Source organism: Petaurus breviceps, unplaced genomic scaffold (assembly GCF_028583685.1).
Source record: "Petaurus breviceps papuanus isolate PSGF00001 unplaced genomic scaffold, PetGlider_PUasm1.0 79, whole genome shotgun sequence".
Classification (NCBI taxonomy): domain Eukaryota; kingdom Metazoa; phylum Chordata; class Mammalia; order Diprotodontia; family Petauridae; genus Petaurus; species Petaurus breviceps.
In genome coordinates this window covers 14,890,327-14,917,415 of record NW_027186523.1, presented here as the reverse complement: position 1 = coordinate 14,917,415, position 27,089 = coordinate 14,890,327, and the positions used below count along the sequence as shown (strand labels likewise).

The 27,089-nt window shown below is 38.3% G+C and overlaps 1 protein-coding gene across 1 annotated transcript in view; it reads right to left on the bottom strand.

Annotated features, from left to right (window-relative positions):
• LOC138175837 (2-oxoadipate dehydrogenase complex component E1-like) overlaps positions 1-27,089 on the bottom strand; it is a 68,627-nt gene continuing 41,538 nt past the window's right edge. Inside the window, exons 8-17 of the mRNA XM_069106402.1 lie at positions 24,462-24,774; positions 23,936-24,020; positions 23,105-23,244; positions 21,116-21,266; positions 18,465-18,571; positions 14,235-14,399; positions 12,148-12,230; positions 9,359-9,528; positions 3,972-4,057; positions 1-2,399 (exon numbers count right to left, since the gene is read on the bottom strand). Coding sequence (XP_068962503.1) covers positions 2,298-2,399; positions 3,972-4,057; positions 9,359-9,528; positions 12,148-12,230; positions 14,235-14,399; positions 18,465-18,571; positions 21,116-21,266; positions 23,105-23,244; positions 23,936-24,020; positions 24,462-24,774 — 1,402 coding nt within the window. The 3' untranslated portion in view covers positions 1-2,297. The remainder of the gene's footprint in view (positions 2,400-3,971; positions 4,058-9,358; positions 9,529-12,147; positions 12,231-14,234; positions 14,400-18,464; positions 18,572-21,115; positions 21,267-23,104; positions 23,245-23,935; positions 24,021-24,461; positions 24,775-27,089) is intronic.

Sequence of the window (27,089 nt, the reverse complement as noted above, 5' to 3'; positions counted from 1 at the left end):
TTTTAAGTAAAAGATGTAATTTTATTTAAGCCTAAGAATTTTCACAGTTGTGTACTCACACTTTTTTTTTTTCATTAACTCAACATAATAGTTTTGGCAAACAGCTTTACATCTTAAAATTTTGCAATTCAAACAGTTCTTTATGTTTTCCTCAAAACCCTAACACTTTTTGGGTAAATTTGAATTTTATTTCAACACATACATGGATGGATACAATAGGGAATATGAGAGATAGATTATTTTAAGCATTTTAGAGTTATTTAAAGATTCTTCCCATATCTAGGAGAAAAATGAAATAAAAGTTTAATTAACAAGGAACATAGCTTATTTGAAACTCTTTGGACATTTCTTTCTTGCTTGGACATCCAAAATATAAGTGGAAGCAAGCAAGGTCAAGATAACAGAAGAAAAATTGAGTCTTTATGTTTCATACTTGAGGTTATAGAGGAATGAAATGAAGAGGAGTTGATTAATGTGTAAAATTAAAAGTTGGGAAGCTGCTTAAGAAAGTGGCTTAATTTGGTCACGTACATTCCCTTTTGCTCAAAAACTGCAGAGGTTTGAAAAGATTAGATGGTGTTACAGCTTTAATTTTCTCCAGTTAAAATTGGAACTCAGTAATAACAAGTCTCACCTTACACTGACCTTTGAAATTTTAGCAATTTATGACAGGCACAGTTATGTCTTTACACAGAGAAGGAACATTAAAGAGTAAATGAATAAAAGAAAAATTAGTATTACTGTTGTATATAATGCTTTAAATCAATACACCCACTTATTATATGTTTCAAATAACAGTTAGTGATGGACCTGTTGCCAAAGCAGGAAAAGCTGATAAGCATAATCCACCTGTACCAATTATATGCAAAAAAAAAGTACATATAGGATATGTCCATTCCATCTTTCTAGTATCTCTGGGGTATCTCTTGTTGGGGGTAACAGCAATAAAGGTACAGGTACTCAGCAGCAGTGGAAACTTCCTATTATGATATGGGTTTTTAACTGGACTGAACCTACTTAGTTAAGCCTCCAGTACAAGATATCATTTCAGAATTCTTCATCGAGGACAATGACCTCAGATAGACCCTGACAATTTTGGGTCAAGAAGATTCTTCTATTCTAGTGCTTCTTATACACCCCCAAATAACCACAATTCCCTATGAATGGTTCCTACAGATAACAGTCAGAGTGCTGAAATCTTCCTAGCATTTCTCCAAAGGTTATAGTTACTATTTATAAAAGCAATTTGAAAGAGAAAGGATGCTCTGATAAGAAGCTATAGGGTCATTTTCATCTAAGCACCCAAATCTCACCTATCTGAAAGGCAATATTACTGTAGCTTACAGATCACAAACCTTTTAATTAAAAAGGGTAATTATAGCTGGACAAGTAAAGCACACCAACCTTTAAGAACATAAATTAGGAACAACCTAGCTTTTCTGAAGCACTTGATGAAACGTTTTTAAAACAGCTTTAACAGAAAGCATCCCAGAATCTAAGACATACTGTAATCCAAAGCTATTGGTAGTCAGAAGAATTGTGGGAAGGAAGAAACATAAAAAGCAATGAAACTTAAGTTAGGCCTATAATAACAAGTGAAATGAACAATGGAGATAATATACAACTGTGACTCAAGCATGAAATCATTTTGTTTGTAAAATCAAGAAAATTGTAGAGGCAATTTGGTGTAGAGGAAGAGTAATGGCCCTGAAATTAGGAAGACTGTAGTTCAAGTGCTGTCTCTAAAACTTACTGGCTGTGGTTCTGATCAGATCACTTAACCAGTATGTGAAATACTATGCAAGGTGTCTCAAAAGTCTTGGCACGGTTTTAAGTTATTAAAGCTTAAAACTGCACTTGGACTTTGGAGATACTCTATACAACTCAAGTAACTTCCCAAAACTTCTCTACTAAGTCACAGACTTAATCTGTTATGATCTGTGTTGGTGGGAAAAGTTTCCAAACTGGAATGCTGATGAAATCACAGATCCTTTGCGCATTCATACCCAGAAAACTAGAATAAAAGTGTTTTGGGGGGGAAAGGCCTAGATTCTCTACCTTGCTTGGACAGTGTAGCCCTGGCCAAAGCAAAATAGCTACTGTAAACAAATTAAGTTCACAAAAAAGTTCATATGCAGGCCTCTCCATCCTGTTTTCTCTGTTGACAATCATCTGCCCTTGTAAGGTCCCACTTCTCAGAGAATGACAGCCTGGGAGCTCAAGCTTGAATTAGGAACAGAGGCCCTTCTTTTTAAAGCAGTTTCTGAAAGGAAGTAGCATTTCTTCAGAGAAAGGCCTCAAGCAAAGGTCTTAGTGAGGATCTCTTCCTGCTGCTGCAGATGTATGGTTCCAATTCCTACAGCCGGTGCTGGTAAAGGAGGTCGGCTTACCAGACGAAGCTGTGATTAGAGTGGGGAAAAAAATCATGTTTTAGATTCTAGCTTAGATGTAGGGCTAGAAGGGATCTCAGAGGCCACCTATGTTGAGTCCCTTCATTTTACAGATGAGAAAATTGAAGCCAAAGGAGGATAGGTGACGTACACAATAAGGGTCAGAGACAGGATTTGAATCCAGGTCCTCTGACTCCAGAACCAATGCTCTTATTCTACTTGTACAGCTTGTTTATCCTTAAGTTGTATTAATGCACTCATATTAAGTAATAATCATAACAACAACAACAATAATAATAGCTAACATTTATATTGTACTGACTATGTGCCAGGTGCTGTGCTAAACACTTCACAGTTATTATCTCATCTGGTCCTCAGAGTTAGGTGCTATTATTAATCCTCATTACACAGATAAGGACTAAGACAAGCAGAAGATAAGTGACTTGCCCAAGTTCAGACAGCTCATACTTTAAGTATCTGAGAGTGCATACTCATTCAGGTCTTCCCGCCTCCAGGCCCAGCACTCTCTCCACGGCACCACCTACATACCGTATGTGTGTACATGCATGTCTGTGAATGCAGGTAAATACACACATACATATATGTGTGTGTTTAGTACCTGAGTTCTGGCCTCACATATGTACTTTTTGTGTATAAATGTTTGAGTCTGGTTCAGGTTTGGTTGCCCTTGACTTTCACATCAGATTTAAAAACACATGTGTTAATTGCACTAACCAAGCTAGAAATCCTTTAACAGTTAGTAGTAAGAACAAAATGAAAAGGATAATTGTAAAATTTCTAATTCCCCTCTAAGAATACATATACACATATGTGCACACACGTACATATACACATACATATAAAATATGCATTGCATATGTACATATATGTATTTGTGGGGTAGTTTGGTATTGGACATATACCAATCTTAAAAACAGTACTAGAGGAGTAAATGTTCTTGGTTTCCCAATTCCTTAACTGCAGAAGTTAAGCACAATTTACAATACAGCTTCTGTCATTCAGGTCACCTAGATAGATCACCTTGCTCTCCCATAATGCTCAGAAACCCTATTTCTGGGTCAAGAAATCCTGAGCAATCAAATAATAGAGGCAGCCAGGAGATAAGGTTTTTAGGGACATGTTGCTGGTATACACACATAAATAGCTTGATAAGTGACTTTATACTCTATTTTGAAAAAATGATTAGTTTGTGTGAATCTCTTTTTGGAAAATCAGACCTATGATTTTGTTGGTATACGGAATTTCTAGGGAGGAAACTCCCAATGCCAACACAGGCTGGCCCCTGTTGTGAAACTTTAGGGAGCTGCCTGAGGCACTGAAAGATTAAGTACTTTGTCTAGGGCCACACACAGCCAGAACGAATCAGGGGTAGTAGTTAAGAGGTAGGAGCCAGGTCTTTCTGGTTCCAAAGTCAACTATCATTAATGCTTCTTGGAATTTGCTTCGTGGAATTCGTGAATATGGGCATTAAAAAAGTTTAAATGGTAAGCAATGATTAAATTTCTTTTTACATACTCCAGAAAAACAAAGCAAAATAAATCAAAAAGTCAAAAGCCTTACCTTGCAGGCTAGCTGTTTTTCAAATCTTGGGGAGATAAAAAACCACGGACCCATATTCTGTGGCTCTTCTTGACTCCAAATAAAATCTGCAGGGGAAAGACCCAACCATCAATTCACTATGTACACAAACACACATCCCTTTCTAAAATGATATGATATGGCTTGTTCTGAAAAGTTAACCTTGGTCCTTATCTATAGTACAGCAGCACTATAGAAAAATCTCAGTTAATTGGATTTATCAACTCTTTCTTCGGTAGCCTGAGTACTCATTTAATCACCAACACCCATTTTAATCATTTTTGATGGAAATCTTTGTGAAATGTATTATATACTTCTTAAAGTATACACCTTTTTTTTTTTTTTAAAGTAATTGGGGTTAAGTAACTTGTTCAAGGTTACACGGCCAGGTGTTTCTGGGTGGGTGCTAAGTGTCTGAGCCCGGATTCGATCACAGATCATCCCGACTCTGGGGCCGGTGCTCTTACTCGCTGTGCTATCTGGCCGCCCCTAAGTATACACCTTCTTAAAGAGAGTAGACCAGACATCATTTGGTTATCTTTTTTGACTCAGTCGCCATGACAAACTTCAATGAAAACAAATAATGCCCTCAGCATCTATGAAGGGCTACTGGCTCCTCTCTCTAAGTGACCTCAGATTCTTGAGTTTGAGATTATGGATCTATAGCTAGAAGGGAGTTTACAGGCCATCTAGTCCACACTCCTCATTTTACAGAAGAACTAAGGCCCTGAGAAGGTCAGTAAGCTCAACTGTTGCCAAATTTAGTGCTCTCTTTATTATAGGAAAGCTTTTGGTCTTAGTTTTCTCTTTCTTGTTTACTCACTGCCAACCTGTTAGATATGACTTCTCATATATATGAAGCAGCTCTTCCCTTCTTCTAATCTTGGGAGGGGGATCTAGATATTGGGTCATACAATAATTAGAACTGTATAAAGAGTGAAGAGTAACTACTCAAGGATCTCTCAGATTAGTAAACTTCATGAACTTTGTGACATTTCTTTTGGTTGTTCATAGCCCTTTTTTTTAAAAACAAGGTTTTCTTGTCTGTGTTCAATTCATTCATTAATCACGTAGAAGAGAATGTTCCAGGCACTGAGGATACTATCCCCTCCCCCCAGTTATTTGCCCTCAAGGAGCTACATTCTATTATATATAAATATAAATAGAGGCAAAATCATTTGAGTAGGGAAAGAATGCCTATATCTTAGGGGGGGTGGAGAGAAGGTTTAAGTGGGTCAGGAAACGCTTCCTGAAGGAGGTAACTCTTGAGGAGAACCTTGAAGAAAGCAGAAGGAATACATTTTACTTATGTTGGATAGCTTGTGAAAAGGCAAGAAGCAGGAAGAGGAATGCCAAATCAAGGAACAGAAAAAGGCCAGTTGGGCCAGAGCATACAGTGTGCATAGGGGAATAGTGGGAAATAAGGTTGTAAAGTTAAGTTGCAGCCAAATTCTTCAGAGCTTTAAAGGCCAAACTGACGAATTTTATTATAGCAGCAAGAGGAAGCAGCTGAAGATGCTGGAGTGGGGAACTGCCTTAGGAAGATATTCTGGTGGCTGGGGGGAAAATGTTCTGGAAGGTTATTTCCATAGTCTGGAGTGGGGTGTGTGTGGAGGGGTTGAGGAGGACTTGAAGCAGGCAGATAGTGGTGCAAGTAGAGAAGAGACAGACTGATTATGGGAGGTGAGGGAGAGGAATCAAGGCTCACTTAAAGAATCAATCAGATGGGCAGAGCCAAGATGGCAGAGTAGAAGCACAAACTTGGCATGGGCTCTGGCTCCAACCACTTCCAATACCTGTAAAAAAAAAATGACTCTAAACAAATTTTAAAGCTACAGAACCCACAAAGTGACAGAGAGAAACAAATCTCCTGCTGAAGGCAGCCCAGCAGGCCAACAGGAAGAGTCTATTGCAGCATGCTGGGAGCTGGGCTCAGTCTGGCAGAAGCCATGTAGTTACAGGCCCCAGGGTAGCCCCCACCAGCAACGGCCAGAGTAGGTTTCAGGAGAGTGAATCACTAGCAGCTGTGGCAGTTTCCAGACTTTTCAACCCATAAACGCCAAAAAGAAAGTAAAAGATCAGTGTGGAACTCTGTTGGAACCAGGGTGAAGGAAGAGCCTGGTCTGGCCCCTGTGCCTGGGGCAAGAGGTAACAAAAGTGCCTTGGCTGAAGCATGTGGCTGCCTCTGGAGCTCCTGGCCTGCGGATCATAGGGGGACCAAGCAACCATTCAGAGGGTAATTGCTCTTGCTTTAACCTGCTTGGATCTGGATTGCGGTCTTGGGTGGTGGTCCTGGGGTGTGTGGCCAGTGTGCCAGAGCTTGTGGAGGCTATACAGAGGGCGCCCTCCTAATAGCTCCGACAGCTGCGAAAACCCCAGTGATTTGGGACAAAGCTCCCTCCATTCTGGAAGCAGAGAAGCCACTGTGGCAAAGAGCTCAGAAGCCAAGTAATTGACTGGCAAGATGAGCAAGTAGAGGAAATGTAATCAGACCATAGATTCATTTTTGGGGGACAAAAAAGATGAAAGTATGCAATGGGAGGAAGACAAATGAAGTCAGAACTCCTGCATCAAAAGCTTCCAAGAAAAATATGAACTGGTCATGGGGGAGCTCAAAAAGGATTCTGAGAATCAAGTAAGAGAAGTGGAGGAAAAACTGAGAAGAGAAATGAGAATGATGCAAGAAAATCATGAAAAGTGAGTCAACAGCCTGCTAAAGGAGACCCCAAAAAGTACCAAAGAAAATAACCGTCCTATAAAATAACACATATACCCTCCTATACATACATATATACACATATATATTCCCTTCAGCTATCCTCATACTGAGAAAAGTCTTATGAGTTACAATTATCATTTTTCCATGTAGGAATGTAAATAGTTCAACTCTGGTAAGCTCCTTATGATTTCTTTTTCCTGTTTACCTTCTCATGCTTCTCTTGCTCCTTATATTTGAAAGTCAAATTTTCTGTTCAGCTCTGGTTTTTTCATCAAGAATGCTTGAAAATCCTCTATTTCATTGAATGACCATATTTTCCCCTGTAGCATTATACTCAGTTTTGCTGGGTAGGTGATTCTTGGTTTTACTCCTATTCTACAGCAAAATGGGGGGAAGGGGATAAGAGGGGGGATGATAGAAAGGAGGGTAGAGTCTGAATGCAGATGGAAGTATTCTGTTTTCTCTTTTTTGGGGGGCAGGGGGAAAGGGGGGAAGGCAGGGCAGTTGGGATTGGGTAACTTGCCCAAGGTCATACAACTAGTAAATGTGTCAAGTGTCTGAGGCCAGTTTTGAGCAAGGGTTCCCCCTGACTCCAAGACTGGTACTCTATTCACTGTGCTATCGAGCTGCCCCTTCCTCTTTTTAAATATTTTTCTTTCTCATGCTTTTTTCCTTTTGTTCTGATTCTTCTTTTACAACATGACTAATGTGGAAATGTGTTTAATATGACTGTACATGTAAAAACCTATATCAGATTACTTGTTGTCTTGGGGAGGGAGGAGGGGAAGGAGAGAGAAAAATTTAGAACTCAAAATCTTAAAAAAGTGAATGTTGAAGACTATCTTTACATGTAATTGGAAAAAATAAAATTCTATTAAATGGGGGAAAAAGAACTTTAAAAAAAGAATCAATAGGGGCGGCCAGGTGGCTCAGCGAGTAAGAGCACCGATTCCAGTGTTGGGACGACCTGGAGATCGAATCCCGGGCTCAGACACTCAGCACCACACCCAGAAATAACTGGCCGTGTAACCTTGAGCAAGTTACTTAACCCCAATTGCTTAAAAAAAAAAGAATCAATCAACAGAAAATTATTAAGCACTTTCTATGTGTCAGGCACTTAGGTGCTAAAGATGACTCCACGGTTGCCAGCCTGCGTAGCTGGAAGGATGATTGTGCCCTTAACAGAAATAAGGATGTTTGGAATGAGGCAGGTGTAGGCAGAAAGATGAATTTTGGACATGTTAACTTTGAGGTTCTTTGAGAAATCTGGATGAAGATGACAATGAGAATTAGATTTCAGAAACACAATTAAGGCCAGGTATATAAATTTGGGAATCATCTCAGTAGATGATAATTGAAGCTATGGAAGTTAATGATCACCAAAAGAAAGTGAAGGAGTCAAGAAGGGGGTCCACAAAAAACTTTGAGGGGACATCCATGGTAAGAGCACAAAAAGGGTTCAGACAGGTAGAAGAACAACCAGGTGAGAGCAGTATCATGAAAGCAAAAGGAGGAAAGTATCTAAGAGGTAGTGTAAAATACTATAGAGAGGTCATATAGAGTGCAAGACATAGATGTCTTTTTCTAGGGAAATGACTAATAAGGGAGTAGAGTGACAGGCTATTATTTTGTGGATCTATAGACAATATGGCATTGTGGATAGAAGGTCAGTCTTGGAGTCAGGAACATCTAGATTTAAGTACTGCCTCTGGCGCAGACAGAGTGAGGCACTGTGAGGCTAGACAAGTCATTTAACCTCTTAGTGCCTCGCCCAATGCTCTAAAACTAAAGGTTGCAAAAAAAGTGGCTGATATCTACTTTTAGAATTCTTTTTTGACAGTTCCACATACAATGACATCTCAGGTCCAAACCAGAAAAGAAAAAAGGGATGATAGTTTGAGGGCACAGTGTGATATTTTTTTTAATGGATGGGCATAAATACCTGGGCATATTTGTAGGCAACATGGAAGGATCTAGGAAATATGCAAATATTGAATGTGAAGGGAAAAGGGGAATATCAGAGGGGCAATCTCCTGGAAATGGCTTGAAAGGAGGGGACTAAGTGGAGAGGTTGGCCTTAACAAGGAGAAGTGCCATCAAAGACTGTATGTAGCAAAGGAGGAGAGAATTCTGGACGATGTAATGGGGATTTTGAGAAAGAGGTTAGGCAAAAAGATGGGATCATGACAAATAGCCTCTTTTCCTCAGTAAAGTAGGAGATAAAGTTCTCAACTGAAAGGGAGTGAGGAGAGGGTGGTGTAGGAGGCTTGAAGAAAAAATAGAAGATTTGGAACAGCCACTGGCAGGGTGTATATTAGAGGCAAGGTGTTATTATGTTTTAATTCTACTGCCACCATGTCACAAATATAAACTAGTATAGCCATACCCATAACCTAATGTTACTATTTTGAAAAATTTAACTTTTCTGGACGGGTAAGGCCCTGTGCTTAAAATTCCCATCCTATCCCTGACAAATATAATTTGGGTGTCAAATAGAAAGTATATTATCTTTGGGACCTAGGCATCCAGGAAATACTTGTGAGATGTCCTAGAAAGATTAATCTTCGTTTTAACACAATAATAAAGAGGCATGAAGTGGCATATAGGGCAAAGCAGCATATCCTGTAAATCTGTTCCCAAGATCCTTTACCTTTGGCATTTTTGTATTTGCTCAACTCTTGCTGTAATGCTTCCAGTGGGAAAGGGCAGAGTTCTTCTATTCGGATGATAGCAGAATCATCTTTCTTCTCCCCTAAAGTTTCTCTTTGCTTCACCAAAGTGTAGAAATGTTTGCCTGAGCAGAAAACTACTCTCTTAACTCTGTTGGTAGAAAGAGGAAAGGGGAAGGTAGAGAGAGAGGAGCATAAGAATGAAAATCTATTTCTATATACAAATACATATAATTTGCTTAAATTTGACTGTTTTCTGTGAAATGTGTTGACAGAATTTGCTTTGACACAGCAGACACTTCCCCAAAACACCAAAAAAAACTTTCTACAAAATATATTCCCCCCCCAAAACCAGTTTATCGGTTGTTAACAGAAAGAAGGGCTGGGTCCCTTCCTTTGACAATTTGGGGCTAATATTGACTATTAGCATAGTTAGTTACCATCTCCCCTTGTTGATTTGATTGTGTCATTATGTATATTTTTGTTATGTTTTTAATTTAAAAATTCCCCTAACAATTTAAGATCTACTACAGACTAATATCTAATGTGAAAGTATTTGCAGATCCTATACGTGATTGTATGCCGTAATGGTGGGGGGAGGCGGAGAAAATATGAAACTCAAGGAATTGTGGATTTGAATCTTGTAAACTAAAAGTGAACAAACAAATTAATAAAGACCAAAAAATTAAAAAAAAAAAGATTTACTACAGAAGAGCTTCCTCTAGGATTATTTCCCGTCTATCCTGTTTGTACATAGTTGTTTGCAGGTTGTCTCTTGCAGGAGACTGTGAGTCCCTGGAAGGTAAAGACTGTTTTTGCCTTTCTTTGCATCCCCAGCACTTAAGACAATGCCTACCTAGCACATAGTAAATACCGAATAAATGCTTCTTAACTTAATATTCTTTCAGAGGAAGCCAAAAAAGACAGGGGGTTTTTTTGCCTTTTTTTTTTTTTGGAGGGGGAAGGTAGGGCAATTGGGGTTAAGTGACTTGCCCAAGCTCATAAGGCTAGTTTTTTGTGTCATGTGTCTGAGGCCGGATTTGAACTCGGGTCCTCCTGACTCCAGGGCCAGTACTCTATTCACTGCACCACCTAGCCATCCTTAAAAAAAGACAGTTCTAAATATTTAGTTAATAAACCAATAAGATAGGATTCAAATAGGCTCACTTATTACCATATACTCAGCTACACTTTTTGGTCTTCATTGTTTTAAACTTTCCCTCCTCTAGGCACTGATTACCTGCTGCCTTAAAAGGACCTATCAGGAGACTAGGATGCCGCCCAGCTGGGAGCAGGAGGTACAAATTGTTGTCTACTGTTTCTCACCTATCTCCTGCATTGTGGGAGTAGTGGGAAAGGGACAGATTATGATTCCTAAGAAGGCAGAAAAGTGTTGGATTTTGTGACAAAGGAAGCTGAAAACTGTACTGGGGACTGAGGATGTTAAGTATAGTACGAGGGGCAGAACTTGTCTCAAGTGTGTTTCCTGCTCTGGACATTGCACTGGAGAACAAATGTGGGAAAGTGCAGAAGCTGGGAGCCCTTGGCACCATGGTGCTTGCCTTGAATCTCTGTCCTTTGTACGGGCGTCATGGTGTGTGTGGAGAGAGTGTGTGGGGAAAGGCTTTTTTGGCCTGATTTCTGGTATCCTACAGACAGTGTACATACCAGTAAGTAGTAATAAGAGAGCTAAAAGACCAGATTCTATCTAGATCAGGTTCTCAATTGAGGAGTTCAGATTTTAAGGGGTTCATGTACTTAGGGAAAAATTACATATTTATTTCAATATAATTGGTTTTCTTTATAACTGTTTTTCATTTTATGCATTTAAAAGCATTATTCTGTTAAAGGGTCCATAGGCTTCACCAGAGGTCAAAGTGGTCTATGACACAACAGAAGTTAAAAATCTTTGATCTAGACAATTTAGTTCATGGGAACAGCTAAGTCTTACTCAGTTTCTATTCCTAAAAGATAGTGGGGAAGGAGAGTGAGGTGGAAATTTCTGTGCAAGCTCTGAAAAGTACATATTCTTATGGCAAAGAGAACTTATGAAAGTACTTTGTACATAAAGCACAAAGAGTCCTTATTAAAAGTACCATATATTAGTAATTAAAATCACTAGTTATTAGAATTTTAGCTCTGTCTTGTTTTTCTCTTTGTACCCCCAGTACTTACTATATAAGCATTCTTTCCTTGTGTGTTTATGATAAAAATGTACTTACTACATGTGTTTATGTGAATAGTTTAATACATATCCCTCTTCCCCAACGCCCCTAAATTAGAAAGAGCTCTTGGATTTGTTGAATATCCTACTGAAGTCTAAGTACAGTAGAATCCTAGTATAACATAAATTATTACTCGTGGCTTAGAAAACATAACAATTGCATAAAACAAAAGACCAGTATCAAATCGTTAACTTGTAACAAAGGTGTTAGTCCTAGCTAAAAACACTGGTATTACAAAAAAGGTTCCACTGTAATTGTATTCTTTACCCTGTTTTAATTAACTCCTCCAAAATGCATGTCCCTTCAGGTGGTAACAGTAAAAATGCATAGAAAAAAGCAGAAACTTTATTCATTTCTTTTGCTAACAGACTTTTTTTAGGATAGCAGAGTTCTTTTTCACAATAAAGCAACACACACACACACACACACACACACAAACACAAAATGTCTTTCCAAACCTTGGTAACTCTGAATTCCTTACCCTGTACTTGTTTTCTTGCTTATTAAAATACTATAACAGATAATAAAGATAGAAATCAAATTACTTTTTAGGATCTACATAAGAATCACCAATGACTGGTCTGAATGTTGTCCCTGGTGCCATTTCTTGAAAACTTGACACAGCTGCCTGAAGAGGGAAAAAAAAAGCAGCACAGGTTATGTTAGAATTAACTGAAGATACTTTTGAGATAAGGAGGATTCAAATTGAATTTTCATTTGAATTTTCTAATCCCTGAGCTGTAAATTCAAATGAAACGTCAGCCAACTAACATGGAAAGAATACAAGCAGTGGTGTGCTGGGAAATGTTTACCATCTGGCTCTCAAGGGGAAAATGTGAATATGGCACAATTTTATGTTTAATCTGCATTATTAACATTTTCCCCATCACTTTCTTAAATCTAGGAAATCAACAAAACAATAAACCAAACCCTGATTTCCAATGTGTAAAGTAATGCTCACTAGCAACTGGCTGCTGAGCTGATTCTAGCTAGCTCTGGCATACTTCTAAATATAAGAATATTTCTATAATAAAATATCTGTGATGTAATCATAACAGTATAGCCAAAAGCATCTGTACTAAGGAAGACAAGCCTACATTACAACATGGGACTCTCAAAATAAGCACTATTAGTGAAGTCTTGGTGAACTTTGTCAGATATGCAACTTAGGCTCTAGCTATACACAAATATATACTACCTATCTATATATATAAATCTATACTATACTATCACAAAGTCCCCCTTCCAGTGGGTCAAACCCCATCTCCAAGAAAGGTAGCAAGAACAATCAGACTACTCCATCCCCACTTATCCCTCAGGGTAGAGCCCACAGAACATAAATAAGAGAAAATACTTGGTCCAGAAGAACACTGGATTTGGGCTCTTCTCTGTTTTCTAAAGGCTTACCAAGAACTATTCTTCCTTTAACAGATAATCCTAGTTAGCCCAAAGACAATGGTATAATAATAGTTAGTCTTATGCCCATCAGCACAATGCTAATTAGCTTTCCTTTCCCATAAATAACCTAGCTAAAAGGTGCTCTTCCTATGTTGGAAACAGTAGCGCAGTTACTCACAAATCAGCTTCATCGTTAAGTAGATTTTTTTTTTGCTTTTTGGAGGGCAATTGGGGTTAAGTAACTTGCCCAAGGTCACACGGCTAGTTTGTGTGTGTGTGTGTGTGTGTGTGTGTGTGTGTGTGTGTGTGTGTGTGTGTGTGTGTGTGTGTTAAGTGTCTGAGGCCACATCCGAACTCAGGTCCTATCTGCACAAATAGCTGCCTCTTCTTTCCCATCTCCTGCCACGTCTCTTCATAAGCACCACCACCACACCCCTTACTTTTGATTGCATGGAAGTCCTGGGGAAAAGCATGGTGCTTTCAGAGAACCAGGAGGCTCATAAGCGAAAGAGAAGAAACTGAAAACAGGACCATCATAAAAAAAGCAGACTTAAGTCCAGCCTGTCTTATATACCGGCTACCTTAAACAAAAATACTATCCCTGATTTTGTCTGAAATTTTCTGCTACACTTGATTTTCCATTAAATTAGAAATTTGTTGGTTTAACAAGAATACTCTGTTCAAAAGGCACTTACCTCTGAGAGGTAAAAGGGCTATCAATCAATTTGTATATGAATGTGAATTCGTATAGCAATAACCTTCCTTTGTTATAACATCTCTGTTTACTAAAACAATATTCTACCCATATAGTTGGGTTCCAGTCTAAACCTTTTAAATTCACCTGAAGGAGGTTCACAATATCACCTACTTACTTCATCATACTAGTTTGCTACTAGCATATTAAAAATCAGTAGATCAATTCACCCACTTACTGAATGAATGAATTAGAATTTTGAAAGCAGTTTTTTTTGAAGGGATTAGTTAGTGGTTAACTAGTACTAACTACAGGAGTACTATCCAGACTGATCCGCCCTCTGTCATTACAAAGAATACCTGAGAATTAAGTGTATTTCCATTCTTATGTAAAGTAAAAAATGAAAGGAGCTGGACAATTCCAAAGAGATTTAGAAATCCTTCAGAAAATGAACTGTCTTTGGGAAAGAGAATAAGGGAAGGTGCCATTAAGTGTTAAGAAATAACAGAGACTGAGTTTAGCTAGGTTTTTCCTACTTACAGGGAATCTAAGTAGCATTTTTGGAGAAGCAACAATGAGGGGTTTCCTGAAGTTTCTAATCATCTGTCTTCGGAGCAAGTGGAAATATTGGGCTGGGGTAGTCGGGTGCACCACAAACATGTTAACATTATCTCCATCCACGCCTTCTTCCACACTGTCACACATCTGAAAAGTGAAGAAAAAATGAAAAATGGGAAAATGAAAAACTGCTACACCATCCTTTTCAACAGCAATTCCAATTAAAAAAAGGGAAAATGATATTTCTCTTTTCCTCCTATAATGTGGAATGGTCCCTAAAAAGAGAAGCTGATGTTGGTCTAAAGAACTGTTTTTCAAAATGTAGCCCCAAAGCATTCACTGCCTCAATTAAGATTCTTTATGGTCCTGTCCTACCTCCCCTAAATTTGTGTATCTATCACCTCTTTCCTGTTTTGTGTCTAGTGTGGAGAATCTAAGACAGTATAAATTATAAGAGGACAAAAAGAAAGAGAAAAAGGTATACAAATTATAACATAAGTCTAATTCAACTTTAAAACTGCCTAAGAATAATATGCCCAGTCTATAAAAGGTATATCCAAATTATAGGACTTTCCTAATTACTTCATGAAACTTATGAGAAACTTGTAAGTTTAAAGCACATAAATATAAAGTGGTAAATAAAAAAAGAAAGACATTAAGACCTTAAGTCATAAGGATAATTTTTAAAAGTATTAAGTTTACCTTCTTCAAATGAAGTCCTTCATTGTACATGAGCCTTCAAGTTATCCCAAACCCTAGACCTTAGTCTACTTTTAGGAAATCCAAAGTCTTATCATATTCTCCAATCTTTATATCATCTGATTAGTAAGAAGTGAAAAAAAAATAAACTGACATCAAGGGCTTTGTTAATAGGCCATACAAAGCAGACCTTTCTTTTTGGAAAAAGACCACGGACACACACACACACACATACACACTCCCAATGTATTCATTCTCATTTTTTCCTCCCATTTAGTCACTCACTGCTTTGGGGGAGGAGGAAAGAGGATAAGAGTAAAAAGAGGGAAAAAAATTTTCCATATAGTTAAATGGCCATGTGAAATTAGTTCTGATGTCCTGACATGAGAATGGGGGAGCACTCACCATTCTTCCTCTGTCCAGTTGTCTGTCTCTCCCCACCTCCTTCCATTTCCCTTTCTCCCAACTATCCTGACTGATAGTTACAAGGCCAACAGTGAAATATTTGGCCATCAGTGAATTCTGGCAATTCTCACTGAGCAAGCTTGGCTACAATGTTAAGAGTATCTTATTGAAGTTTCAGTGTATCTCCAATCCTGTGAGAAGACACCCTAAAAGTAAGCTGGGCTGCCCAACTGTAATGGGGATGTAAATTTTAAAGATCTTCCCTGCCCCTAGGTTAAAGTGCACCTGGAGCCTGGGATGGGAGGCTTGTTTTTCAGTAGATACTTTTTGATTGGCCAGTGGGTCCAAAAGGTTGTTACATTTTCTGAGCCAGGAGAAGGCTATATAAGCCCTGATGTGTAGCTTTGTTTTGGGGGCTCACTTTGAGAAGTGTTCTGTGATTTGATCTGTATTCTGGGAAGCCGTTGTCCAGAGCCCCCCCAGCTTTGAAAAACCCAGATGTTGACTGGGTATGGATGTAATGGTTGGACAGTTTGGAAATCTGTCTACTTGATCTGTTTCTGTCTTGATAATTCTGCCTGTATACTTTGAAGTTCAGGGTGCTGACCTTTTTCCCCTGAACAAGGTAAACGATATATGTCTGACTGATTAAAGTAAGCTTGTTAACCCATTTTGAGTTGCTTTCCTTTACCAAAGCAGATCCAAGAACCTGTGTAAGCAGCCACCCTAGGGACTCCAGGGTGCTTGCTGCTACACCAACTTATTGCTCATAGTCAAAAAATGAAACTTGAAAGAAATGAAGCTCTTAAAAGCAAACATCTCAAGGTTATTGGTCATTTTGAAAATTAACTACTAGCCTATCCACTGCACTAACATACAAACGGTGACGCTGTCATAAAGAAAGAATGTTACGGTTCTTTAACTAAGGGCTCTTCTCTTTAAGTAGCACTTTTCTGGATGGGACAAGTATAAATGAAAGGAAAGTTCATATCACAGAATCACAGATGTGGAGGTGAAAGGAAACTGAGAAGCCATCAAGTCCAACATCTTCATTTCAGAGATCAGTAAAATTTAAGTGGCTTGTCCAATGTCATAGAAATAGTAAGTATCAGAAACAAGATTTGAATATAGGTCCTCTGACTCAAAAGATAGAGCTCTCAATCCCCAACTGACAAGTGGCTGTAGGATAAGAACAGGTAGTTCTCAAGGGAAGAAATCCAAGATACCAGTCAGTAGTTATATTGAAAAAATGTTCTAAATCACTAATAATTAGAAAAATTATTATTAAAGCAACTCTGAGGTTCCACCTGCTACCTATCACATCACCAAAGTTGACAAAAAAGAAAAATGAGAAATGATGGTGGGGTGTGAGATGAAAACAGGCACATTAACAGACTTTTAGTGGAACTGTGAATTGGAATGGCCATTTTGGAAACATTTTGGAAGTATGCCCCCAAAGTTATTAAACTGTGCATATACCCTTTGACCCTGGGGTAGCACTACTAGATCTATGCTTCAAAGGGATCAAAGAAAGAAGAATTCATATGTACAAAAATATGTATAATACCTCTTTTTGTGGAGGCAAAGAACTGGAAAGAAAGGGGTACCCATCAACTGGAATATAGATTATAGTATGTGAATATAAAGGGATATTATTGTGCCATAAGGAAAAACAAAAGGGATGGTTTCACCTGGGAAGATTTGTATGAACTGATGCAGAGTGAAATGAGTAGAACCAGGAGAACAATTTGTATTATAATGACAATATTATGAAAACGAAAACTTTGAAAGATTTAAGAATTCTGATCAATGCAATGAAAAACTCCTATTCCTAAAAGACAATGATGAATACAACTTACCTTCTGAAAAAGGTAATAGACACAAAGAGATACATATTCAGATGTGGTCAATGTGTAAGAATTTGTTTTCCATGACTATAAATTTTCGTTAATAAGGTTTGATTTTTCTTTTTTGTGCCCTCCAAAGTTGAGGGAAAGGTGAAAAAGAAAAAATACTTGTTAACTGAAAAAAAAAATTAGAATAAATCAATAAAAATAAAGTACTCAATTTTGGGGGGGGAACTGTTTTGCCTATTGAAATACTCTGGATTGCCAGAGACCACCTCTTTTACTATGGGTGGGTCTTTAACCAAAAGAGGATGAAAATCTTCAGTAAAGAGTGAGTTGAATAAAAGTTTAATTAAAAAGGGTAGCAATCAGCACAAAAATATTAGGAGAAAAAATTATGGAATTACAAACAGTTATGTATCTGAAAAAGTCTGAGGAGATGTTCATATTGACTTTCTATATTAATCATATTTTCATATATCTAAAGAAAAGTGTCTTGTAAACCTTCAAGTGCTTCATAAATGTGAGCTATTATATCGGTGGTCTCATCTTCAGCTGCCTCATTCTAGTTTTACGTTAGGTTTCCAAGACAACTTTCTTTGCCCTTTCTTTGGCTAAAAAGAAGCCTGAGCAAGGGAAACACGACTTGGGTCACCTCACACTAGTTAACAAAAAGGGTTTGAAGATCTTGCATTGCACACTGTACTAACCTAAGGCATTCAGGCTGCAGCAATACCAAGAAAGATGCTAATGAATCTCTGCATCTCCCCGGCTAAGCATTCTCACTGCTCTGGGTCTGGTAGGCCACCTGCAGGAAATGACCCTACTTATTCCAAAGTTTCCTCATGCTAACATCCTGATGAATTTAAATATATGTAATATTTATCATACCATATGGCATCCTGCTTATTTATATTTACATGCTGATATATTAGTTTTAAAAATATTTTTGCATGTATTTATAATCTAATTGCTCTCACTGACCCTCTCCAATTAAACAACGACAAAAAAAAATGAAGAAAAATATAACCCTCATCATAAACATACATAGTTCAAGTAAAACAAATTCCCACTTGGTCATGCCTAAAAATATGTCTCTCTCTGCACCCCTCCGGCAGGCAGGTAGCATATTTCATTTTCAGTCTGCTAGACCTGTCAGCATTCTAATATCTTTCAAAATTGAAACAAAAAACTATTATGAGAAAAAGTAGCTCCTAGGAATTTTTGTTTGTTTTTAGCACGCATCCTCATTCAAACCTACCTGTAGGAAACGCTCCATTCTACAGGAAGAATGGTCTGGTCCAGCCCCATCATAACCATGTGGAAGGAGAATTACAATGCCACTCTGAAGAAGCCACTTGGATTCACCTGGGAAAATATACAGGAAAGGAGAACTGGACACAGCAGAACACAGGTGCATATGGATGTGAATAATGGAACAAATGTCACCTTCCCCCTCAACTCCTAGCAAGCAATATTATTTTAGCTGATTAAAATAACAATTTAGGTTAGTCTAGTATAATTGAATAATCCTAGATTCACTCAGTACTATGCCAGCTTAATAAAAAATAAATTGGTGGAGGTACCAATTAACAATCCTAAGGAGGAAAGAGAATGGGGAACTGAGCCTAGTCAACTACAAACAAAATCCAAAGGGGAACAGACTTGTTTCTAGAACAAGAGAAATTATACCACCAGTAGGAAAGTTCATACATAGCTCTTATGCCAAGTGAAAACAACCTTCTTGGGGGCAGTTAGGTGGCACAGTGAATAGAGTACCAGCCCTGCAGTCAGGAGGACTGAGTTCAAATTTGACCTCAAACACTTGACACTTACTAGTTGTGTGACCTTGGACAAGTCATTTAGCTCCAATTGCCTTGCTTCCCTCTCCCCCCCAAAAAAATTAAAAAAAAATTTGTTCTTAAGTAGAAAGAATCTAAAACATTAGTAATAGCCAATAACTGACATCTATATAGTACTTTGAGGTTTGCAAAATGCTAAAACACTAACTTCTATATATTGTATATTTTAAGTTATGTGACCTACATAACAACCCCATGAAGTAGGTGCAATTATTATCCCCATTTTATTGATAAGGAAACTGAGACAGACTGAGGTTAAATAACTTGTCCAGGGTCACCCAGCTAATAAGTATTTGAGCCTGAATCTGAACTCAGGTCTTCCTGACTCCAGGCCAATAGTTCTATCCATGGTTCTGTCCAGCTGCCTAAAATGGAGTTAGACTCTTTGAATTAGAGGTAACCTACCTTGATTATTGCTGGAAGATATATGCCCTATCTAAACATTCACATGGATCTATGATTTCATCAATTTAGGTATTCCTTCCAGTGATAAATATGAAAAGTTGTATATGCTTGCCAATTCTGGGTTATTCTTGTCAAGGAACCCCAATATTTATATGGTATATACAGTACATGAGAGGTAGCAGGGTATAGAGGAGAAAGAGTTGGCCTAAGACAGAAAGACCTGGGGTTAAGCCCTATCTCTGACACATGCTGACTGTGTAACCCTGGGTGGACCTTTTAGTGCCCCCAACAACTAAGGCTGTGTTGTAAAGAAGGTGCCCATCCACATTGGTAGAGGAAGTTTTTCAATAGGAGATCCCTACACTAGTGAAATTACAAGTTTGGACAACATTTTCATATAAAAATACATATATATGCATATTAGAAGGCATTTTGTATAATTATACCTACTACATATATTGATCTAAATAATCAATGACTAATTATCTACATTACTACTTAAATACATGTGTCTCAGAAACTGTTACCCATTGCATTTGCAGTCATGCCCCCCACAAGTTGGGGAGATTACCCATGGGGAACATGGGGAGTGACCATGATATGATAATCCAGTGGCTTTACCTATCACCATACTGCTAGAAGACTGGGGATAGTCGTCACATCATATTTCACTTGCTAAACTCTGAAAACAGGGTTAGCAAGAACTTAACTGGGGCATTGAGCAAATGGATATAGGAATTTTACCACAAGGAACAGCCCCCATTCTCAGCCTTCCCTTTACACTCCACCAGGACTAATGCATCTGGGCAACAGGTCTGTTGTACCACAGGAGTGCATTTCATAGGATCGTAGGCTTTAAGAGCTGGAAGGGGCCTTAAAGGGGACATAGTCTAACCCCTTCATTTTACAGATGAAGAAATCGAGGCTCTAGTTCCCCCAAAAGTGAATGCTCATTTTTCCATGAGTTAATATGCTTAGGAAAAGCTCTTCACTGCAGGATTCCTTAGGTGGCTGGTCACAGCCTCAAAGCCATGGGCTCAATTTTGTGCAGTTTTCAATAATTCACATTAATGTATTTCTTCACTAGAGTGGATAATAAAGGGCTGATTATAGTATAAAGCAAGGAAGGCAATACTATGAGATATAGTGACTTATTTACATCCAAGTAACAAGCAAATGCAAGAAATATGGCATAGTATATGGAATAGTATATACCTTTCAATTAAAGATTAAAAATAAACCCTCTGGGGCAGCTAGTTGGTGCAGTGAGTAAAGCACCGGCCCCAGAGTCAGGAGGACCCAAGTTCACTTCTGACCTCAGACACTTAACACCCACACAAAAAAACTAGCTGTGTAACCTTGGGCAAGTTGCTTGACCCCAGTTTCCCTCCAAAAAGCAAAAAACAAAAAACAAAACCCTCAACCATCTGATGCACAAACTCCTTAATCCTAATTTATGGAAAATGGCAATAGGTCATGGGGAAGTATGAATAGTTTATAGTGCTATTTTCTGCTCCAGGAAATAGAATTTACAAAGTAAATGTATATCCATTTTAAAGAATGATTAAATAAAATTTCCTGCTAGTGCTTGGCACAGTGCCATACATCCAGCAGGTGTCCAGAAAATGCCAGTGCTACTACTAACCTCCAGAGATGAATGTGTCAAATATAATCTGGGCTCCATTGAAGAAATCGCCAAACTGAGCCTCCCAGATGGGCAGTAATTTGGGACTTTCAATGCTCATTCCATATTCAAATCCCAGCACAGCCTCTTCTGACAGAGGGCTATTGCTCACCTGACTCGATAAAAATAACAGAGGAAGAGGTAAGAGACACAGGATCACACATCAGAGGTGAAACATTTTCTTTCTAGAATATTACAAAAGACAGGAACCATTCGAGGAGAAGAGGCTCAAAAGGAAGGCTGTGTTTGCATCCTACCTCAGACTATTCTCAGTTAGGAAGCTACTGTTAACTAGTAGGCCAAGGAAGGTGGGAAGGAGGGAAGATAAGAAATAAACAATGGGCATATGATTTGCTTTGTGCAAGGACAAACACTGTACAGCAGCTTTGGGGCTACTATAATCGCGACAAAGTCTGGGAAATCATAAAACAAAAGACTGCCTTTGATTAGATACCTACAGCTCCAACAGCAAACTGGTATTGGAAATTGAAGAGCTAGAATTTTCAAGTTCACTGAGAATGCTCTCAGTGGGGGGAGAAGGGTTTTTATGGCACAGGTTCATCATGACCTAAAAGAATTTGCTCAGGAAGATTCATCTACTTAACACCACCTCATTCTCATGTCTTACATTCCCTAGACAACTGTGAATTCAATGTGTATCGTGCCATGTTTTACTTAGATCTTTGGTTTGTCTTAAGATTCAGCTCGAGCCACTTTTGACAATCTCCAAATGCTGTTACTCTCCTCCAAAAAACACCTTGTATCTATTTTGAATATGTCTATATATAGTACATGTTGTCTCCTCTGGCATTGTAAACTCCATGATGGCAGAAATTGTTTCACTTCAATTTGTGTCCTTAGTATTTAGCACACATTAGTATATGCATATTAAGTAGGCACTAATAACATATGAACTATATTTCATGTATGTTGATGGGCAGGCCTGACTTAGGAAGGTCTGATAGTTCAGGTTTGAGATTGGAACAAAATGTATCACTCAAAGATCATCTAATACTTAAGGAAAGGAAGTTTACTTAGTCATAAGCATGGAAAGAATACCCAGCAAAGATCAAGCATTTTAATTTGGATAGTCATATCCCCCTCATTTATCTGCAGAAGCATGTTTGACCAGCCAGGTTTGGTCAGCAGGGTGTGGTAATTGCACAGCAGGGGGATACCACTCAGTCTGGGGGGCACTAATTATCAAGTCAATCCAATAAACATTTATGATGCACGTACCATATGCCAAGCATTAGGTTAAATAACTCCTCATGGACTGGCCTGTTTCATGCTTAGGCAACCAGAAAGCCACGTCAATAGCTCAAGCCTTAAACCGCAAACCAATGAAATTTCATGGATAGCTTCCTTTCCTTTTAGGGGGAAAAAAAATCTAGCTTGGCTACACAGCAGAGACCATAGTATTGGTGGCATTACTACCACCACAATGTAAATATGTTGTCTCATCCCTAAGGGCAGGGGCTATATCACCTATTTCTGTTAAATCCTCCAAAAGGCATAATACACTTTTTTTGCATGTCATGTTTGCAAATCTCCACAAAGATATATGTAATTACCAACTCATCCAGGGGAATAGATATCTAATTCATACTGGTTGCTTACAGATGGAAAGTGGCAGTCAGGACTATTCCATTACAGATTGAAAAATAAAGGTTTTAGGTAAGAACTGGACTTTCAGAAGTGATTTCAAGATAAGGTGGACCCAAAAAATGGTAGATGGCTGTCAACATCCCAGACCAGATGGTTACATGTTGTACAAATTCGTAGTTCTTTGAATAAAAGAGAATTTCTTTAGTTATCAGAACAGGTCCTCTTGATTTACAGTAGGATTAAAAATTGTATAACTTGAACTATCCTTGTTTGTAGTGCCCTGTTTTCCTCCATCTCCAGTTTACAAGCTTATCTTTGGACCAGATAGCTGAAACATCATACTTCTAGGAAACCCTTCTGATCAGTATCCATGTGGTTCAGAGGGATATATGTGTCATCTGTTTTCTGGCAAACAATCATTGCATGCCTCTGGCTGAAGGTTCCACGACCAACATCTTGACCACTCAGACGGACATTAAAACCTTGAGCAAGAAAGGAAAGACAAAATAAGATCAGGTATCCATGAACACTGTTCTTAGTGATAAAATGAACTGTTCTTAGTGGTAAAGAATCATGATCCTGAAAAATGAGCATGTTAGCAGACAGACTGAATTTGAGAATCCTTTTTAAGGCAACATATTGGGTGAGCATATTAAAAAATTGAGATATGGTCACATGTACAGAAACACATAAACATGGTTCAGTGGTATAAGTATTAACCACACACGCTACACATTTTGTAAAATAATCTTTCCAAAAAAATTAAATGTTATTTTTGGACAAAACCACTATGGAAATTTGTTTTGCTTAACTATGTTTATTTGTTACAAGGGTTTTGTTTTTCTGTTTGGGGGGCAGGGTGTGATAATGGAAGATGGAATAAATGTTTGATAACTGATAATAAATGCAACTGAACTTTAAAAAATTAAGTCTTGACACCAGGTTTCCAGCTCTGATAGCTTTCTCTGTGAAGCCACTTTAATGTTGTCTTGTCTTTGTGTGTCACTCTTTGAGTCAGCTTGTCAAGTAGTAAAGTGAATTCTAGTTTTTTACATTTCATTCAATTCCTCTAGTCAATGAAAAAAAAGGATAAACCAAAGAGGTCAATTTTTGCAGATAAGAAAATACCCTTTGTATCAATGAACTGAGCAATAAACCAGAGATGTGTCTTACCTTGAGCAAGTAATGAGCCCAAGGCTAGAGCTTCTGCAGTGGCCCAGTCTAACTTTGTTCCTTCCTTTATTTTCTCTATCCTGGACTGCATATTGGAGGGGGAGGGAGAATTGGGGTAGAAAAAAATAAAATGCATCACAGTTAGTTTCATTAATTTGACCTTAAATATTGCTATTAATATAACCTTCTATTATTTATACTTTAGTCTAATTCCACAAGCCCAGAAGAAATTCAGGAATTACAAATTCACTCATAAATTTGTATATCTAAGCATTTTTCTCTTTTTCTGTATGTGTGTGCTTAAAGTCAAATGAAAATGGGTTATTTTTCATTTAAACCTCTAACCAGAATTAATGCCTTCTCTGCAGTGCTAAGCCCAAAATCAAACCACAGAAAAAGGGTAGGCAAGATATAACACGAATTAAGATAACTAGTCAAAAATGAATAGTCCAAAGTCATTACATGAGCTGAACAAAGTAAGTGAAAGAGTGGCTAGGTATCTAAATACTCCCTGACAGGAACCTACCTGAACATAGGTCTTTAGAAGGTGACTATGCATCTGAAGTTCCTCAGGTACTTCCACAGACTTTCCTCCCACAAATCTCAGCAGATCAGTGGGTACACCAGTGTCCCAGGTGGTGATCCTGGCAGAAGGTTCTACTAGGCCCCGCCAGTGGGCTTGCAGGTTAGTTGCAGGTGGGCTGTAAAGTGTCATATTAGCCAGGTGGTCACTTAGCTTGGAATAATAAGAGGTCTTTATTTCAGACACTTCATCCTGGGTCATAAGTCCACAGGCAATAAGAGTCGCTGCATAGGTGTCTGGGATGCTCTTTCGTGATCTGGTAAGAAAACAGAAAAAAGAAAATTAAAATGATAAGCAAGTTTGAAAACTTCTAAAATTATAAACAGCCTCTCTCACCAGGGTAAATACCTTCTGCCGGATAAGCAACAAAAAAAAAACATTTATACTTACCTTACTACCCGTAAATTTGTCTTGGAGGAAGACTATAGAGTTGCTTTTATTTCTTCCCAAGGGTTGATAAATTTTCAGTGGTTCAAAAAATTGAAAAAAAATGCTGCAAAACTACAAAGAACAAGCTTGAGACCAAAGAGATGTGAAAATACCTCCTCCCACTTTTTTTTGAAGAGGTGGGATGTGTGAAAAATTTCATTTGTCAGATTTTTTTTGATGTGTTGATAGGTATTACTGAAATTTTCTCTTCCTTTTAAAAAAATCTTTGTTACAAGAGAAAAGGAGAGGAAGGTATATAGGGGGAAGTCTGCGTGATATGAAAACAAAAGATATTAATAAAAATCTATTTTAAGATTTTGGTGGTTAATTGTAAGAATAAACTGTTTTGTTTACCTATCTAGCATCCAATTATCCTTATATAATAGGAGTGAGATGAATAGACAAACCAGTAAGAAAGGAAGATATAAATTAATATGGGATAGAGCTCAAGTTTTGTATCCCTAAATGTTGCCACTTTGGCAAAATATGGTATGGCCTTCTAGCATTCATCTAGAACCATATGGATTGACAGGAACCTTAAGGATCTGGTACTGAATTTCTTAATATTATCTTTATAGGATCATGAAAATCAACTCTGATGGGAAAGCATCATGCTACTTCTTAGTATCTCCGGGGAAAATGATTCTACAACCTCCTTGTTAACTCACTGCCCTTCCCTGTCAACTTAATCTTCCTTCTATTTAAAGGGATAGAGGATGTAAGAAATAGTTCATGCATTATCTTCCACATGAAGCGTTTCTGACTCCCTCCCCTCCACCTCTTTGTGGCTTCCCTCCTACACTGCCTTGCATTTAATTATTGTGGGCTTATTTGTATTTATTCTTTGTATATACATGCACATACACTTGTAGTCTCTCCCCTTTCTTCCCTGTGCCGTTGCCCCACCTTCTGTTAATTAGAAGGTTGTAAGTAAGCTCCTTGCCAGTAAGGACTGTTTCATTCTTTGTACTGGTCTCCCCAGAGCAAGATGCTTGGCACACTGTGGGTACTGACTAACTGAGATATAGGGATGTAGAGAGTCTATGATCCAAGGAAGTACAAGGAAGATTCTGTAGAGCAGTAACAAGGTAAAACGAAAGGATGTAGACCTTACATTTCATCTTATGTGCCTAGGTACCATTTGGTTCTCTGTGCCAAATAAATTAAGGTTCCCTTCCCAAGTGTGACCTGAGAGCCCAGTGTGCAAGGTTCTAGGGAATCGCACCAAGTTGAAACAAGGTGTACAGATCTCAAGTAATTGGATTTTATCTTTTGTCCTTGTGTCTTGTGGCCCTTTATCTTTTCTGTCTCTCATAGAAATTAAGTATCTCCTAAGAGGGACCAGAGAGGCTACCATTCAGAGGAGTAGAAGGAGCAACCTGGGAATCAGCAGCACGATGAAATAAGGGGAGGGACCCTCTTAACTTCATGTCTTGAATCTCTCATCTTACAAAGAGGCAGTTTTGCAGATAAGGAAAAGGAATCCAAGAGAGATTAAAAGACCAGTCTGTCTGACAAATCTAGAACCACAGAATTACCAAATACAAAACAGGAAAAATAAACACAGAAGACCAGCAATTCATAGAAGCCAATATCTAAGAAAAGAGACACTGGTAAATCCCATGGCCTCAGATTTTAGACATCTTTAATTAATGCACTTGATATACCAAGTGTGGGTAGTGAATAGAGTGATCTAGAGATTCTAATGTAAGGAAACAAATGTGACCTCAACATTGAGACTTGGTAGGATGGAATTCCTGACAGTAGGGTGTGCTTTATTGCAAGGGACCAGAACAGATAAAATGGAAAAGCTTTGCATTTTAAGAATATACATTCATGTAAATTAATCTAGGAAAGTGAGAGGTAAAACATGGTCAAAAGAAGTAAAAAGAGCCTTTCCCTCTCCTACTGCTCAAGGAGCCGGCCACCACCATGAATGACACTGTAACCATCAGAACCAGGAAGCCCCATGACAGACTTCTTCAGCGTAAACAGATGGTTATATAGATGTCCTTCATCCTGGAAAGGCCACAGTGCCCAAGACTGAAATTCGAGAAAAACTAGCCAAGATGTACAAGACAACTCCAGATGTCATTTTTGTCTTTGGATTCAGAACCCATTTAGGTGGTGGCAAAACAACAG